We start from the raw sequence: 17,831 nt of genomic DNA on the forward strand, positions 1-17,831 counted from the left end.
TCACATGCTCATGCCCTCGCACCGAGCCCGTGACTGAGACGAGATTGAGCCCGTGTCGGTGCAAAGTGCACCACTAGCGCCTATACAACCACACTGCCTCATATGCCCATGCCTTTGCACCGAGCCCGTGACCGACACCGTGCAAAGTGCGCCACTAGTGCCTTTACAGCCACACTGCCTCACCTGCCCACGCCCTCGCACTGTGACCGTGACCGAACCAGATCCCGTGCCCAAGCGCGGGTGTTCGGGTGCACGTAAGGTCCATTGTCCTTGGACTAGGTAAGCAAATATTATATTACTCCACACTTTTTATTTAAACCATATAAAGTTCTCTTCCCTTTCCTACGTGGGACTATTCTTAAAAACCCTGCAAAAGCTTTTTACAAAAACTTTTTATATATTTTATGAAATTACTTTATTTTATAACAAAGTTTTTGAAGATAAATACCACTGTGGCTCAAGCACAAATCTGTGATTGGCACTTCATCCCATCATTTCTTCGTCTCTAGCTTATCTGAGCTCTCCCATTATCTAGAAAAAACGAACGCACCTGATGTAGTGTCTGTGTTATATCTACTCTGTCGATCAGTTGGCCAGTACATTCGGGAAACGGATTGGCTACTCCCCCTGCCACCAGCCAATGGCTGGTGGTCAGTGCTATGTGGGCCCCACCATTATGTATGTGTTTCATCCATGCTTTCCATCTATTTTTATAGATCATTTTATGGTATGAGACCAAAAATGAGGTATATCCCAATGTCAAGTGGAGCCATTACAGTAAACAGTGTTGATTGAACGTGGACCATTAAAAACTTTTTGCAGGCCATAAAAGTTTTGGATCAAGATGATCTTTGTTTTTTTCCCTTCATCTAGGTCTGTATGACATATTCAACAGATTAGATGTCAAATAAACAGTACAGTGGGCCTTAGGAGGATTTTAATTGTGGAATCTAATCACTATGGTTTTCCTGTGGTGTGGTCCACCAGAGATTTATATCCCTCTCATTTTTTGGATCAAGCCTTAAAATGATCTGTAAAAATGGATGAACGGCATGGATGAAACACATACATCATGGTGGGGCCCACAGAGAACTGGCCACTGGCAGGGGGAGTAGCCAATCCGATTAAAACTGAAGTAGGCCGCACCATAAAAAAAAAAAAAAACAGTAGGAATGGAAATGGCGACCGTCAAAATCTTCCTATTGGTGGTGTTGCCAACACCTTGCCCCTGTGGGGGCCAACCCTGATACATGTCTTTTATATCCTTACCGTCCACCCATTTTGCTGGCTCGTTTTTAAAGGAATAAACCCAAAAATGAAGCAGAACTGAAGCTAAGTGGACCACACCACAAGAAAACGTAAGGACAATGACTCCCACCATTGATACCCATCCAACCAGTTTCTAGCACCAGGCGATCCGCCTCAGGAAGGAAAGCAGGGGCATTTTCGACCTGAGAAATGGGGCCGTACGGCTGGGGAGTATTCTTGGAAGGTAAAAAGCGAGTGGGCGTAAAAGGTTGTGGGCCATATACTGGTCGTACAGTTGGAAATTTCTCTAAAACAGATGGACCGCGTGGATATAAAACATATATATGAGGATGGCTCGTACATCGTACACTACCGCCAGGCAGACCCTGGGGTAATTTTTAAGTATAGGCCAACCTACTACCTCCGTTTTTTTTTTTTTGTTTTAATCTGAACAAAATCTATTTTACCAAATTAGTTCTCTACCTTAAAATTTTACTTCCGTCGGATAAGTTTTGAAGCGTTTGAAAAAAATAAAAGAAGCCATGACTGGGAAGAGTCTACAGTGGTAATTTTTTCCGTCCCTGTCCGGAGCGAATTTTGTACTAATTTAGTAGGGCCCACCGTAGATATATGTGACTTATCTACACCATCCATCTGTTTTAACAAATCATTTTACAGCATGATCTCAAAATCGAAGCATATCAAAAGCTGCAGTGGACCACCCCACAGGAATCAGTGGGATAATAACGTTAACGGTTGAAACCTTTCTATGGCCCGCAGTGATATTTACTTCTCATCCAACCTGATAAAAAGGTCACACTAACACGATGAAGGGAAAACACAAGTATCAACTTGATCTAAAACTTCGGTGGTAGCCAAGAAGTTTTCAACGGTAGGGGTTCAATTCACACGGTTTCCTGTGGTATGATGTACTAGCGCTTTGGATATACTTCGATTTTGGTCTCGTGCCCTAATATAAAACGGATGGACGGCGTGGATGAGACACGTACTTCACAAGGTGGAACCTACGAGTTTACTTACGCAATCCGCTTTCATCCGCGTCGCTATAGTGGGCCCGCGTAGTCCAGGCGACGGACAAGAGTTATCGTAGTCCGAGGGCTACCTGTCAATGGAAGAAGACTTCACGTCTCATTCTTTACCCTGCCGTTCTTCCCCAAACCCAGAAACCCTAGAAAAAGCTTTCGAGAAGAAGAAAGAAGCAACAGAATTCCCTCATTTCTCAAGGAAAATAAGGTCGATTCTCTCTCTCTCATCTCTCTCTATCTCTCTCTATCTGCTTCGAAACTCATCTGGGTATTTCATGAAGAAATAAAATCCCAATATCTTTTGAATGATACTAGAATTTCAGGCAAGGTTTTGAAAACCAGTGCGGAAACGCTTATATCATGGCCAGGGGTTAATGCTATTTGTGCCGGCTATTTTAATGTTCATGATGCTCGTTGGCGAGTCCGCTCATTGATCCGAGCCGTGCATTAGAACGGACGCCTCTTGGATAGGCGGCTCCCCTGGAATAGAGACTGGTTGGATGTTGAACAGTGCTGAAGTAGCCTACGGTGTCCATTAATTGGAATGTCGAATTAATAGGCATTTCAGGTTACTTTCCAATGGGTCAACCATCAGAGGCCTATCCATTGGGCGGCCATTCCATTGGACGTCCTGGATCGGTGGCATCTTCATTGATGTTGGAGAAGGTTAACCAAGGTTTTAAATTGGTGTATTGGGTATCTTAGGGGTCGTTCCGGAGTGTGAATTGGTGTGAATTGATGTGAATAGGTGGTAATTGGTGCATTTGGGAGGAGTGTATTTGACGTGAATAGGTGTCAATTGGTGCATTTGGGAGGAGTGTATTTGATTTGAATTGAAATCTAATTCACAAAAAATTCACCAAAAGGCACTTTTTGGAAAAAATAGCAAAACCATGTGATTCCATTTCACATGGATTTTGATTATCATTGATTCACAAGTCACAATCATCTTTCTCACTTTTCCTCTTCCAAATATAGGCTATCAAACACAATTTGGTGATTTTGATTACCAGATTGCTGGATTCCAATGGATTCTGATAGTAAGCTGCTAAACACAACTAGTGATTCCAGTTCACATGGATTCCATGATAATTTCCAATCCATATCACATACAAGCTACCAAACAACCCCTTATTTTTCACCACCGTATAACCCCTGTATTGGGCTTTTTCTGGCCAATCAAGGTGTGCCATAATGGCTGTTACGGAAAAAAATTGCCTGTAACAGCCCCATAACAAATGAGGCAGATACAATTTTTTCTTCAACAAAAAAGGAAAAAGAGGAAAAGAAGATGACCGTGACAGCCATTATGGCCCTTAATGTAACGGTAACGGTAGTGGCTATTACAGCCACCGTTACCGTTACAGAATACCATGGGGCAGATGCAGCCGTATCATTCACAGAGATACATATCAGCTTTGGATGGTACTGTAAACCTTGAGGTTAACAGACCCTCCATGATTTTGTACGAACAATATGGAGTCATTATTCCTTTTTTTCCCCCACATACCATGATGAAAATATCTTCTTCTTCTTCCTCTCTCTCTCTCTCTCTCTCTCTCTCTCTCTCTCTCTCTCTCTTTTCCTTGTTGGTGCAGCTGCTTCTGAAGGTTCCTCAACATGTCGTGGTGCACTATCGAATCCGATCCCGGTATGTTTATGGCTTCTTTTCTCATTAGAATGAAATGTGGAAAAATGTTTTTCATTTGGATCAGACCCTTTTAGGAGCTAAGTTGGATGTTGAAAACAAATCAAGGCATTATTAGTCTGGTGGCTGACATAAGAGCACATGCTTAGGAGGCACATGTCCGTGTCATGCCGCATTCTATGACCGACAAATTCATGTTTTCACATTGGTAGATGGCAATGAATCTTTTTAGCGCCCCATTTTATCCATGGACTAAAGTTGAAGTGATCCAGTTCTATATTTTGCGTTGTGCATCCTTTGATTTAATATAGCATGTACAGAAAATCTTGGTTGATGTCTGTGCAGTAACTCGAGACAAAACCAGAATGACTGCACAATATGCCCCTCCCAGTATGTGGATTTCCAACTCTCACACCCCTTCCAGTAGGAGCCCTACCAGGATACCGTCTCCTCATCTAAGCTTCATATATCTTCTCTATCACTTTTCTCCAGTGTCCTGAACTCCCCAGCCACTTACACAAAAGCACCCAATTCCTTTCTTTGAGGTTCCTTATCCCATTGCGACCATCTTCTTTAGCACTTTGGACTTTCTCACATCTTATAAGGTGGTGTTTCCTCTTCTCATCACTAACTTTTAAAAGCTCCCTTTGAATTTTTATTTTTTTTGCAACTTCTTGACCTTACGCTTTGGAATTTTGAAAAGAGAGTATATTGTAAGATTGCTAAGCTTTACAAAGAGTAATCCTCCCTCCAAAGTATAGGAACTTCTTTTCCACTTCTCAAGTCCTCTCCATACATTTTGTCATGTATTTAGCATCAAAGTGTACTGTCTCTCAGCCCCCAAAGGTAGAAGCAGGTTGAAAAAAAATGCATGCAGCCCAAAATCTCTGCTGATGACTGTAGATTATTTTGTCAACTTCAATATAATTGCACTTCTCTCAGATTAACTATGAGACTGGAGTCCACTATAAGTAAAATCCTTTCAAAGGTTCAAGAAGAGGGTCTTATAGACAGATTTATGATGGGGAGATATGGGCAGGTCATTATGCACCTGTAGTGTGCTTCATCTCCAATGTATGCTAAGGTGTTTTGACTTTTGAGGCAGCATCAGGAGTTAGGACTAAAGATTAGCTTGTCAAAGAGCGAGTTATTTGGCATTCATTTGGGAGAAAGGGCATTCCATGATCTAGCAGCTATATTGGGGTGTAAAGCTCCTCTGTCATCCTACCTTGGACTGCCTCTTTATGTCAACTCTTTGTAAAAAAAGCTTGTGGGATCTCATAATCTTGAGGCTGGAAAGAAGAATGGCAGCTTGGAAAGGTAGATACTTGCCATTGGGTGGTTGAATTTCATTAATCAAGTCCGTTTTGGGAGCTATGTGGATTTATCATTTGTCATTGTTTCAGAGCCCAACAAGTGTTATAGCTAGAATCGATAAGATCCAAAGGTATTTCTTGTGGCAAGGTTTAGACTCGGAGCACATATTTCAACTTTTGGATTGGAAAGAGGTGTGTAAACCTACCATTCAGGGTGGCACTGGTATCAGATCTTTGAAAGTTGTGAATGAAGGGGAAATAGATATGGCAATGTGCCACAGAAAAACAGCCCTGTGAGAAGAGTTACGGTGGATCATGCAGATGGCAGAGGTATTATGGCAGGGGCCACGTACAGATTATCCTCCTGTTGGAAGGACATTACATCCATGACTCTATGGAGATGACTTTGCTTCAAGTGCAGTCTTTTGATGTCAGTCATGGATCTCATGGTCCATAAGTTTTTTGAATGAAAAAGAAAAAGAAATTCAGATTATGCTTCAAATGGTGTGGCAAAGATTTGGTAAGTATTCGCTTTGTATGGCGTCTAAAAGGGAAGCCAAAATCAGTGCCTATATGGAGATGGTCAGAGATCATGTTGTCTGGGCCCCAGTTTTTAGGTGAAATCTATATGAGATTGAGGAAGGGGAGCTCTTAAACTTGTTGCAGTTGATTTGTTAGGCGAATGAGAACCTGTGAGGGAAGAGAGATTGCTGTGGCAGTGGGAATTCTCCCGTTAGCTGAAGGGGGGTGGTGGGCCTGCTGTCCCTACAGGTTGGATATGGAGATCTAAAGCTCCTCTGAGGGCTATAGCCTTTGCACGGTTAGCAGGACGTGATTGTCTTCTGACTGTAGACCGCCTTCGTTGGTGAAATATGATTTTGGTAAATGAGTGTAGCATGCATCTAAGAGATGCAGAAGATGTTAACCATCTTCTTATACACTATTCTTAGGTTGGTGCGGTTTGGGCTTGGTGCCTCTGACAATTTCAGGTGGCTTGGTCAATGCCTTTCTCCATCTCCCAGCTAGTGGATCCTTGGAGGTTTCGCTATCCTTGGAGGTAGCATTTTTTCCATTTAGGATCTTTGTTTTGTAGCCATCCTCTTGGCCATTTCAGGGGAGAGGGACAATCCCACCTTTAACATTGTCTACAGTCCGATCTCGGCTACCATAGTTGGAGTTAAACCAACTTATTAGCTCTTGGGTGGTTCCTGCGGGTTTAGTAGCCCCTTCCAGCCATGGTTCTATTTCTTGCAGTTGGTCGACTATTGCCTGTAGTGTGACTGCCTTGTGGTGGTATGTTGGTCCTTTTCTTTTTTTAATAAAATTCTTAGATTACCGAATACCGATAAAAAAGGATCCATTGTTTTTTTTTTTCATTATGTAGTGGGTGTTAGGGTGGAAAGAGTTTCATGGAATTTCAATTTCGGAAGTGAGTAATTTGGAAGGGATTTTGTTTGCCAATTGTAGGAACGGTAAGTTGAATTCGATGATGTGGATGATGTCATTATCAGCATGCAAGTATGGTATAATAACACTAGAGTGGACAATGAAAGCAACACCGAGATTTATAAAGCAATCCTAGGGTTCGTGATCCAACCATGTGGATGGGGCCAACTAAGTCGTCATTGTAGGAAAATGTCTCAATCTAGTGGTAAGGATTGAATAGGAAAGGTGCGGGATTATCGTTAATAACCTTTTAGGGATTGTTTGGATGGTGAGAAAGGAAAATGAATGAAAAGAAAACTATAATGATTACCTAATGATAATTTTTCAAGATTTTCCATGAGTACGGATTCCCATGGATTCCATTTTGGGTCTTGTTAATAATAAGTGGAAATCCAAATAAAGCCCTTACAAAAGTTACCTCATATTTTATGCATGAAAATTTGACCATGTTGTTGGGATAATGATTGCATTTTAAAATTCAATGTTTCATTTCCTATCCAAACATGATGAGGCGCTATAATGGGAAATTTTTTATTCTTTTTTTTTTTCCCCATGTTGGGATGTTTCACCATGTTGTCTTCTTGGAAGTGTCGTTGTATCTCTTCTGGAGGGCGGTTGACTTTTATTAAGCAACCTACTCTAACATGCCTATCTACTTTATGTTTCTCTTCAAATGCCCAAAATCTGTGTTAGATAGGCTTGATAAATTAAGAAGAGATTTCTTGTGGAAAGGGGCTGACAAAACTAGAAAGTTTAACCTACTCAAATGGAAAGAAGTTTGCAAGCGATTTAACGAGGGGAGCCAATTTTAAAGATTTGGGTCTTATGAATGTTTCCCTTCTTGGGCAGTGGCATTGGAGGTTTGGTTCGGAGTCAGGAAAGCTTTAGAGAGATCTTCTTATGTCCAAATACGGTACTCGTAAGGTTGATTGGAGCATAAAATCTTCCTCTCTTTACCACACCTCCCGTGTTTGGAAGGCAATTGTTACAATCGAGCATTAGTTTCGTGAATGGATATCTTTTTCTCTTGGAAAAGGGAATCATATTTGTTTTTGGGTGGACATTTGGTGTGGGGATAGTCCTTTACAAGATTTCTTCTCAGGTATTGCTAGTATTGTTGCAAACCACTTCATCCTTTTTTATTGTTGGGAGAGTCCGTTGTTTTGTCTCCTCGTCGGAGAAATTTGTCGGATGACGAATTTGAGGAGCTTCTCGATCATCTGAAGCTTGCCGAGCCCTCTTCTCAAGAAGAAGACTTAATGATTTGGAAAGCTCATAGTTTCGGTGTTTTATCGTTGCAATCATTCTATAAATTGATTTTCAAGCTATCATCTCCACCATCCTTTCCATACCATTATTGGTCTTATGGTGCCACTCCGAGGATTGCCGCTTTTGTTTGGCTTGTGGGGAGGAAGAGAGTGTTTTAACCATAGATAATCTTCAAAAGTGATCCCTTATTCTTCCAATATTTGCTTGATGATGTGGATGGGCAATGCGGAGTCGATTGACCATCTCTTCATCCATTGCCCCTTTGCACGTAAAGTTTGGGACCACTTCATTTCTCTTTTCCATATCTCCTGGGTGATGCCGAAATTTGTTGACCATCTTTTTTGGGCTTGGCACGGAGTAGCAATGGGTAAATCTCGGAAAGCCATTTGGAGGCTTCTTGTGATGGGAATTTTCTAGTTTATTTGGAAAGGACGAAACTGTCAATGCTTTCAAGAAAAAAAGGATTCCTCTGTTGAAGAGATTATTTGCTTAGTGAAATTTGCTGTTTCGGAATGGGCTTCTTATGTAAATGTTGCGAAGTCTGCTGATCTTTTTTCTTAGTTTTTCTTCTAGCGTCGGGCTGTATTCTTTCCCCATCCATTGGCCTTTTTTTTTTTTTATAAAAAAAATAAATAAATTTCAGTTGTCTTTAAAAATAAATAAATTCACCATGTTTAGATAGCAAATGAAATATTGAATTTCAAAATGCAATCATTATCCAAACACTATGGTCAAATTCTCACGCATGAAATATGATGTGACTTTTGTGGGAGCTTTATATGGATTTCCACTTATTATCCAAACAAGACCCCTAAAATGGAACGTGTGGGAATCATTGCTTTTGGGAAATCATCATTGGATAATTGTTATACTTTTTTTTTTTTTTTCTTTTCCCACCATCCAAAAAGGTCCTTAGGGAAAAAGGATAGCTCTCTTACTGGTTTTGGATTTCTTCAGTTGGGGATGGGGTCCATGATTATCCTTTTAGGGTGGTAATTGTGGCCATAAGAAAGGCTCGTAACAATTATTTGCTTGTCCATGTGGGGCCTAGGTGGACCATGCAGGCAACAGTGTGCCACTGGGGGCAGTTGGAAGCTATTTTTGATGGGAATATTTGTAGCAATTCCAGTTATTCTGCTATCACAGGTGTCTTTAGGATGAGGACCATGTGGATGTTCTAAACAAGTGAAGGTAGTTTGAAAATAATGCCTGGTCACCAAGTTGATAATGAACAAAATGACCTGCCGACAAAGGCTCGAATTGCCTGAGAGGATCCAGAAAAATTGAGCTTCTAGAATCCCGCCTGTGGACACTACTCGTGAGGCTTTATCTTCGAACATTATTGATCACAATGAGCCACTGATTAAGGATATTCAAAGTGAAACGACCATTGAACTCTATTCAAACAGGAGCCCATTTGATGAAGTTTCTTTTGATTTTCTCAATGACTTTTTTAATTGCCACAAGCATTAAAGAGTTTGAAGCATTGCAACAAAGGACAAGGGAAGGGAAGCTTTTTTGCCAGGCGGTGCAGCTGGACAGCATTAGGAAGAATGCTCAGAGTCTGGATCTGTTGAAAAGGATGCGGAAGCTTTTCATGATGAATCAGATCTGCCACTCTGGGGTGTTTTTGGGCTAGGGTGATGGTTTTAGATGAGGAAGTATAAAAATTTCTCTATCAGACAAATCAGCTTTGGATGATATGGAGAGTGGATTGAAAGCACTCAAAGAAGGGTTGCAGGTGGTTGTGTTTAGGGTGTCAACCCCTCATTTTCAAATGGTTCAGCTCTAACTGTGCGAAACAAGTAGTTTTTGATCTGTTTGCGAGGTCAAGGATTTGGCGTGGAGACTAAACTCCTTGTTTACCTCTTCCCCACGTCCTTTTGACCCTAGAACTATTGAGCTTGCTGCCTTGGTGTGTGAAAGGGTGGCTTGTTTGGCTAGTGCTAATTCCTAGGATTTGTTTCACTGGGCCCTTCCCCCCCTCATAGTTTAGTAAAGTGCCATATCGAACATGAGATGTGCGACCAAATCTTTCCTTGTCTTGAAAAGGCCCTATCTCCACCACTGCAATTTTAATTGCTACTTCCTTGTTATGCATCATCATCATCATCATCATCATCATATAAGCCTTTTCCCAATTAATTGGTACACCTGCGTTCCTATGCAGCGTCACTTTGAGGGAACGCCCTAGCATGAGCTTGGAATGATATTTTAAGGATTCATGATGGAATTTATGGCAGAAGTTGGATGCCAGGTGCTAACCTGACGCAGCACTCCTTTATTCAGGCTTGGGACTAGCAATGAGAGCACACAACTTCAACAGGCAATGTAAAGGACTATCACATAGCTTGATTACAATCAAGCGCTGTCTAATAGTTAGTACATAGGTTGATTACAATCAAGTGCTGTCTAATAGTTAGTACATAGGTTGATTATGATCAACGAGTTAGGGAGGGGTGCAACACCTCCCACAGGCAATGTAATAGACTATTACATAGGTTTACAATCAAGCACTATATAATAGTCTAGTGCATAGGTTGATTACAATCAACGGGTTACTTAGGGGTGCAACACGAGGATGCATAAGTTGATTACAATCAATGAGTTACAGAGGGGTGCAACACGAGGATACATAGGTTGATTACAATCAATGAGTTACAGAGGGGTGCAACACCTCCCACAGGCAATGTTATAGAGTATTACATAGGTCTACAATCAAGAGCTATTAGCCTATTATGCAGGTTGATTACAATCACCAAGTTAGGGAGGGGTGCAACACGAGGGTCCATAGGTTCATTACAGGCAACGTGTTAGGTAGGGGTGCAACCTGAGGTCCTCCTAGGAGGTCATCCATCCTAGTGATACTCTTGCCAGTGCTGCTCCCACTGAAGCACGCTTACCTGTTTGTTATGCAAATTGCTGTAACTTCGGGTTATATGTCTTTGTTGATCACTCGCTACTATTGTAAGAACAATTTACATTCTTCTTGTTGAGTTGACATTGTCGTGGCTTGCATTTTAGGTGTTTTTACTGAACTGATACAACAGATGCAAGTAAAAGGCGTGCAGGTAAATTTTATTGCAGATTTAAATTACATGTTTCTTATTCATCATTATAGAAGCATGCATGATGTTGATATATATATATATATATATATATATATATCCATGTTTTGAATTTCGTGGCATTAATTACAAGCATGTAAGGATTCAATGGTCCTTGAAAATTGGTTGATCCTGTTCTATCAGTTTTTTTTTTAACTACATGCCGAGATTCTGGTGCAAACTGGGCCACCTAGGTTTTAGGATAGTTGAAAAAGATTAGAGTAAGCGAACCGAATCAATATACCATTACCATGATATACCATGTAACAGATTGTAGAAACCTATCCCCAGTGAACTGTGTTCATTTGAAAATTGCAAATCTTGAATCAAGATCCAAAACAAGTGACCGGTGAATCAGTCAACTTAAACTCCATCCACGAGGCTTTGGTTCGTCTTCCATGATGCTTTACCTTCCCCTGCTACCATGCCATCCTATTAGTGCTCCTAAGCTCTTCACAAGTTTGACCAACTGGAGCACTCTTATGAAAAATTCTCTCTAACAAAAGAGGGGAGGAGAGATGCTGTTGAGAGTATGCTAAACTTTTTCAAGTGCGTTTCTTTGTGAAGGTAGCATCTTATTGTGTTTCATCGGCCCTAGTTCTCCACAACGTAACAAGAATCTATAGGAAACTGCAAAAGAAATCTAACATTCCACAATTGATTTCATGCCCTACAGTGAGACTAGGGATTTTATTGGACTTCATCTCCATTCAAGGGCGTGACATTCGTGAAGCAAAATGACTTAATACAGATAAACGATTGTGATATCTGTCCATGTTTTTTGCCAATCCTTTTGTTCTTGTTTTCATTTTTGTTGGTCCTTCTAAGCCTTTTTTCCCACTGTCCAGTTCTTTACTAATGAAACTTCCTGTTCAAAAAAAAAAAAAAAAGGTCCACAACAAATACATCACATGCCACATAATCATCACCTAAAAATGTTTTATCTCTGCATTTTTTTCTTTTAATACAGTTTATGTTTAATCTTCAAAATAATAATAAGAACAACAATAGTAATAGTAATGATGATGATGATGATGATGATGATGATGATCCTCGCATAAAAAGGAGATCCTGCTGACAAGACATTGCTGAGGAGGGTCCATAAGTTTCCACATGAAGCCAATGATTCTCAAATTCTCATAGGGCATGGTGTGCAAAAGCTTTATTGAACGCCTATAAAATGAGAGATCTTTTCAATGCTATATGAGTGATGAGGTAGGCCAGCCGTGGGGTCCCACAAAACAATTGTTGAGGAGTCAGAGGGAATGCTTTATGATGGTGACATGGTTTTAGGGCCTGCTTGGTTTACCAAATACCGTCATGTAGTAATAATGTATATCCCTATATCGTACTGTATACATCTGACAATGATTGATTACGGTCTGACAGAGCTGTCTTTTAACAATGTTTGGATACGTTGTAACCGACTTATGAATACGAGTGGCGACTATAGACATATGTTTGGATATAGACCGTATACGTCGTAACCGTGTTTGAATGTCGAACACTATTTTCTGTTTTTTTTTTCCCCGGTGCATGTCCATATACACAAACGGCTTTATATCCGTGCTTGGATATGGTCTAGATGTGGAGTAGACGAAGAGCTCGTTACGACTATTGCCGCTTTGGTGGGATCTCTCTCCTTCCGTCTTCTTCATCTATTGACCAAAGGGGTAGAAATGAAATTAAGAAGAGGGAGGTAGGTGTGAGGAAGGTAGTTGCGAGTGCATGGTTACAAGTAGGGAGGTGGAGGGGTTAAACCAGAATGAAACTCTCCTTCTCTATAGAAAATAGTATGTGAGATTAAGACCGAAAGCATCACCAATTTAATAGGAAGAACTTGATGGAGCATCTCTATTTCAGTGTACATGAATGCACGAAACCCTTTCAACAATCACTTCTCTCGTCAGAGAGATACGGTGGTAATTTGCCTTGGATTTGGCCGAGAGTCATTGATTTACATTGATGTGACTAGGCTGTAAACTGGTGACCGAAATTCATTGAGATTTGCATTCTATCCATGCATGGTTAAAAAGTAATCATGACCCTTTTTACTGCACATTACTATGGTATTTGGTAATCCAAACACGCCCTTATGGTTCTATGGATGTATGCCTTAGGAAGCATGCATGCTATGAAGTATGAATGGCGCTTAAGATGAAACCTTATACTTGTCACCAATTTTTATTTTTTATTTTATTTTTTGAGAGAGATATACTTGTCACCGTGTTTATGGCTCTGGTTCAAGGATTTATTACCAATGGGAAGCCATCTAATCATCTTTCTAACAAAGAAAAGATTATGCAATTCAGACATGGATTGAAGAAGTTGTGATCAAATTAACAACAAGGTACATGGTTATGCTGAAAATTAGGGATTATATTAGTGATATCGTCCTGTGGGGTCAAGAAAGGGCACAAAGTGAGCCTTGGTTGTATGATCCTTATATCTAGGTGCCGCTCCTGCTTCGGACCACACTACGGATCCACGCACCTGCTCCTGCTTCCTAGATGTCGATACTTGCTAACAGTTTAAAAACAGACACTACCCAGATCCTGTGCCAGAATCTATTGCCACTTCGCTTCACATTTCGTGTAACTATAAATTGGGCTAGTCATATGATTTAGGAAATGTTCCTCATATTGTTTTGGCTTGGAATTCCAGAAATTCTCTAATCTGGAATTTCCAGGATTAGTTGTATTTTCTACATTTGAAGTCATTTAACTTGTTTAGCAAGTTAACCTTCAGTTCTTAACTAGTTTTCTTGGTCAAAGATCTGTTTGTTTCCAATTTTAGTAAAAAAAAAAAAGATTTTCAGTTCTAGTGGAGTTTTTTCTTGTGCCTAAATTTAGGTCTTATATTGGGATGTAATTAGCTTTTGGAAGTCCTAGTAAGGTAGTAGGTTGAGTTGTGTGTTTTGGAACTAGAAAATCGATTTTTCTTCTTCTTCTTCTTCTTCTTTTTTTTTTTTTTTTTCAAGTTGTGAAAATCACTGCAAGTAAGGGCCTAAAGGGAGTTGTGAATTTCTAGATGATACTTTGGTACTTGATTCTTTTTTACTTCTGCTAGCCGTGTTACATCGCTGAAAGTTCAGCCCCTGCATTATATTGTTTCTCTTATCTGGAACTGTTTGTGGGATTGTGGGATCCATTGGGAGGATTCATCTCTTGGTCATGGAAATGTTTCTACATGCATGGGCCTAAGGGGAGTTGTGAATTTCAATTTTGTATTTTGATCATTAATGGATTCTTTTTTAGTTCTTTTCTCTAGCCCTTGTGCTACGTAGCTGAAAATTCAGCCCCTGCTATATATTGTTTTCTTCTGGAAGTGTTTGCTGGGAATGTGGTGTCCATTGAGAATATTCAATTCTTATTTTATATGATCATATCTCATTGAATCAACAAAAGCTGTCGAATACCCTCTTCAAATCCTTCCCACTGATGACTCTTTTGGTGCACAACCTGCTTTACCCCTCACACAAAGCTAGGCGATAGTTTAATTTGGCTTTACGACATACATGAGGAATATACGTCTCCTTTGACTTGATAGGCATTGTCAAAGCACATTCATTGTGCCTTTTTTCATTGGGCAACTAACGCATTTTTACAATAAAAAGCATCAATCAAATCCATGGTAGTGAGAATTCTTCTGTGGTGCATAGAAATCATCAGAATAAACCTTGTAACGTGCTCTTTGTATTTGGGTTTATGCTCTTCAGTTGAAACACAAAAGAAATGCTATTGATTTTTAATCTTGTCAAGTAAAGTATTATTTATGAAGGTTTCTTACATGCTAAATTCACCAAACCTGTTAATGTTTTGTGTTTCATATAGTAGGATTTTGTACAACATTGCTTTTGCTTATTTTCTATCGTAGAAAATATAGAGAAGTTTTAGGAATTTGAGATAATAAAACCTAATACAACAAGGGTTTTTTTTTTTTTGGTAAAGAATGAGGATTCAGTTTTTTAAGTATAGGATTTTTTCTAGATCATCTCCCACACACCACATATATGCACATGCATATCGTATATAGGTGTTGTGTCATGTCAGTGTCAGTACGTTGAGCAGATGCGAGCATCAAGTTAAAGAATGAGGATTCAGTTTTTTAAGTATAGGAATTTTTCTAGATCATCTCCCACACACCACATACATGTACATGCATATTGTATATAGGTGTTGTGTCATGTCAGTGTCAGTACGTTGAGCAGATGCGAGCATAATGGTATCTTAGCTTATGAGGCTCTGAGGTGTTTCCTATGTTTCAACTTGGGATTGTGTACCTATCACATTCTGATTGGTATACTGGAAGTATCCAATTCTGCTGAGGAAGAGAATGAATTCTCAACCACATCCTGGCTTTGATAGCCTGCCCATTTCCTTTTATTTGCTTAGATATTTCCTCATTTGCATATGAACAGGTGGAAGAACTGTATTCCTTGGACTCGGACTCCCTAAACAATCTTCGGTACATTTCTTCATCCAATTGCTGCTTTGGCTTCTTCTTCTTTTTGTCCTTTTTTTCTTTTCATTTATCCCCTTTCATCTAACTTTTGACTTTTTCCTTTTCACAAATTAACAGGCCAGTGTATGGGTTGATATTCCTTTTCAAATGGCGTCCGGGGGAGAAAGATGAACGCCTTGTGATTAAGGATCTGATCCCAAATTTATTTTTTGCTAGTCAGGTTCGTTTCCCGACTTGACTCTTTCTCATAACAGTAGTTAGCTGGACCCATGACACCCCTCAAACTGATTCTTCGCCCCCTGCAGGTTATTAATAATGCCTGTGCAACTCAGGCGATCCTTTCGATTCTCATGAACTGTCCGGAAGTCGACATTGGCCCAGAACTTTCTATGTTAAAAGAATTCACCAAGAATTTCCCACCGGAACTCAGAGGATTGGCAATCAACAATAGTGAAGCCATTCGTACGGCACACAACAGCTTTGCGAGGCCCGAGCCCTTTGTCCCCGAAGAGCAGAAAGCAGCCACGAAGGACGATGATGTCTACCACTTTATAAGCTACTTACCTGTGGATGGGGTCCTGTACGAGCTTGATGGGCTGAAGGAAGGGCCCATCAGTCTTGGGCCATGCCCGGGTGGGCAAGGTGACATGGACTGGCTGCGCATGGTACAACCAGTGATCCAGGAACGCATTGACAGGTATGCAAGGAGCGAGATAAGATTCAACCTCATGGCAATCATAAAGAACAGGAGGGAGATGTACACTGCTGAGCTCAAGGAGCTGCAGAAGAGACGGGAGCAGATACTGCAGCAGCTTAACGCAGCTCAATCTGACAGGATGCCAGCGGAGACTATCAGCGCACTAAACAAATCGCTCTCGGAAGTGAGCTCAGGGATTGAGGCGGCGACAGAGAAGATACTAATGGAGGAGGAGAAGTTCAAGAAGTGGAGAACTGAGAATATCAGGAGGAAGCACAATTACATCCCTTTCCTGTTCAACTTCCTCAAGATTTTGGCTGAGAAGAAGCAGTTGAAACCGCTGATCGAGAAGGCACGACAGAAAGCGTGCAGCCCCCCCAAATGAAGAAGCATTTATTTCATAGTAATGGAGCCACAACTACAAAAATGGCCTGGGATCCGACATATACTCCTCACCCTCCCATCTCTAGATTGTTATGCACTGAGGAGATTACGAAAGATAGATTTGTTTCTCCAACTTCTGGGATTGCCAATTGATCTCCTTTTGAGTTATATATATTTAGGACCAGATTATCATTTCTTTCATCACAGTAATTGCATTAATGATAAGCCATGTCCAGTCATTGAAACAGGAAAGCAAAGCTGTTGGTTGTGATTTCTTCAATTTGCAGCAGCTGCTGCTCCTGCAGGTGGATTTATAATCTACGGTCTTCTTGGCAAGATCACGTGGGCTTATCAGCAAGAGAAATTATGAGGCCCAATCCTCAGGGGCTCATCAGGTGGGGACCGCTGGTCATCTTTTCACCAAGCATCCATTCTCTCTTTCAAGGCCCATGTTTTGAACTTGGGTTTTAAGACTCATCTGAGTTGACTCAGACCCAGTTGGACCTGGCCCAGTTCAACACCTGGCCTCACCCTTGACTCAGGTAAGTCGGAGCTGATTCAACACCGACTTATCCGAGGCTCCAATTGAAGCTAAGTACTTGGGGGGATCCCACTGTTGGGCCCACTCATTATTTGCCCCATGAGGCTGCATGATCTGGGCAAAGGTCTCAGTCTGTAATTACAGAAACTGGATTTTCAATGGCACTGTCAGCAGTGAAAGAACGGCAAGCTTGTTAGCCTGGTCTATTTCTATACTGCAGGTCATCCGTGATAGTCCCTGATTCGACTATAGTTGTTGGTTGGGCCATCCATGGTAAGGCTTTTGAGTGGATTAATAGCTGGATCTACCCACCATGTTTGCTGGACCCAACCCATCTATAACCCATCCTTGAGATGTTTGGGGGCACCAGAAATGAGTTTCAATGAGTTCTCTCAATAGGCACTGACAAGCACATCAGCTGCTGTAAATAATAATAATAATAATTTAAGTAAAGATCCGCATAGGCATCCAACGGGCCTGAAATTTCTCAGGCAGCCATTTCTTGTGATGGTGAGTAGGGTGCATGGTTCAGGTTTTTAACATATAACATGCATTTACATGTGTTAGGAGGGCTGGTAGTGTAAGACCTTAAAATAAGACATGTGAGTAGAAACCCCCACGGTGAATATATATATATATATATATATATATATATATATATATAT

The 17,831-nt window shown here is 40.7% G+C and overlaps 1 protein-coding gene across 2 annotated transcripts; it reads left to right on the plus strand.

Annotated features, from left to right (window-relative positions):
* The first annotated feature begins 2,345 nt into the window (after window positions 1–2,345).
* Window positions 2,346–16,826, plus strand: LOC131233651 (ubiquitin carboxyl-terminal hydrolase 2-like). Of its 2 annotated transcripts, XM_058230441.1 has the most exons (6): window positions 2,346–2,502; window positions 3,893–3,945; window positions 10,998–11,044; window positions 15,501–15,547; window positions 15,662–15,764; window positions 15,850–16,826. In XM_058230441.1, the coding sequence occupies exons 2-6, from the start codon at window positions 3,915–3,917 to the stop codon at window positions 16,624–16,626; spliced, it is 1,005 nt and encodes a 334-aa protein (XP_058086424.1). In that variant the 5' UTR covers window positions 2,346–2,502; window positions 3,893–3,914; the 3' UTR covers window positions 16,627–16,826. The 2 variants fall into 2 exon arrangements, with proteins under 2 accessions (XP_058086424.1, XP_058086425.1); XM_058230442.1 differs by lacking the exon at window positions 3,893–3,945 and having other exon boundaries at window positions 2,380–2,502.
* Window positions 16,827–17,831: the final 1,005 nt, after the last annotated feature.

The sequence above is a fragment of the Magnolia sinica genome, chromosome 18 (assembly GCF_029962835.1).
Source record: "Magnolia sinica isolate HGM2019 chromosome 18, MsV1, whole genome shotgun sequence".
NCBI lineage: Eukaryota > Viridiplantae > Streptophyta > Magnoliopsida > Magnoliales > Magnoliaceae > Magnolia > Magnolia sinica.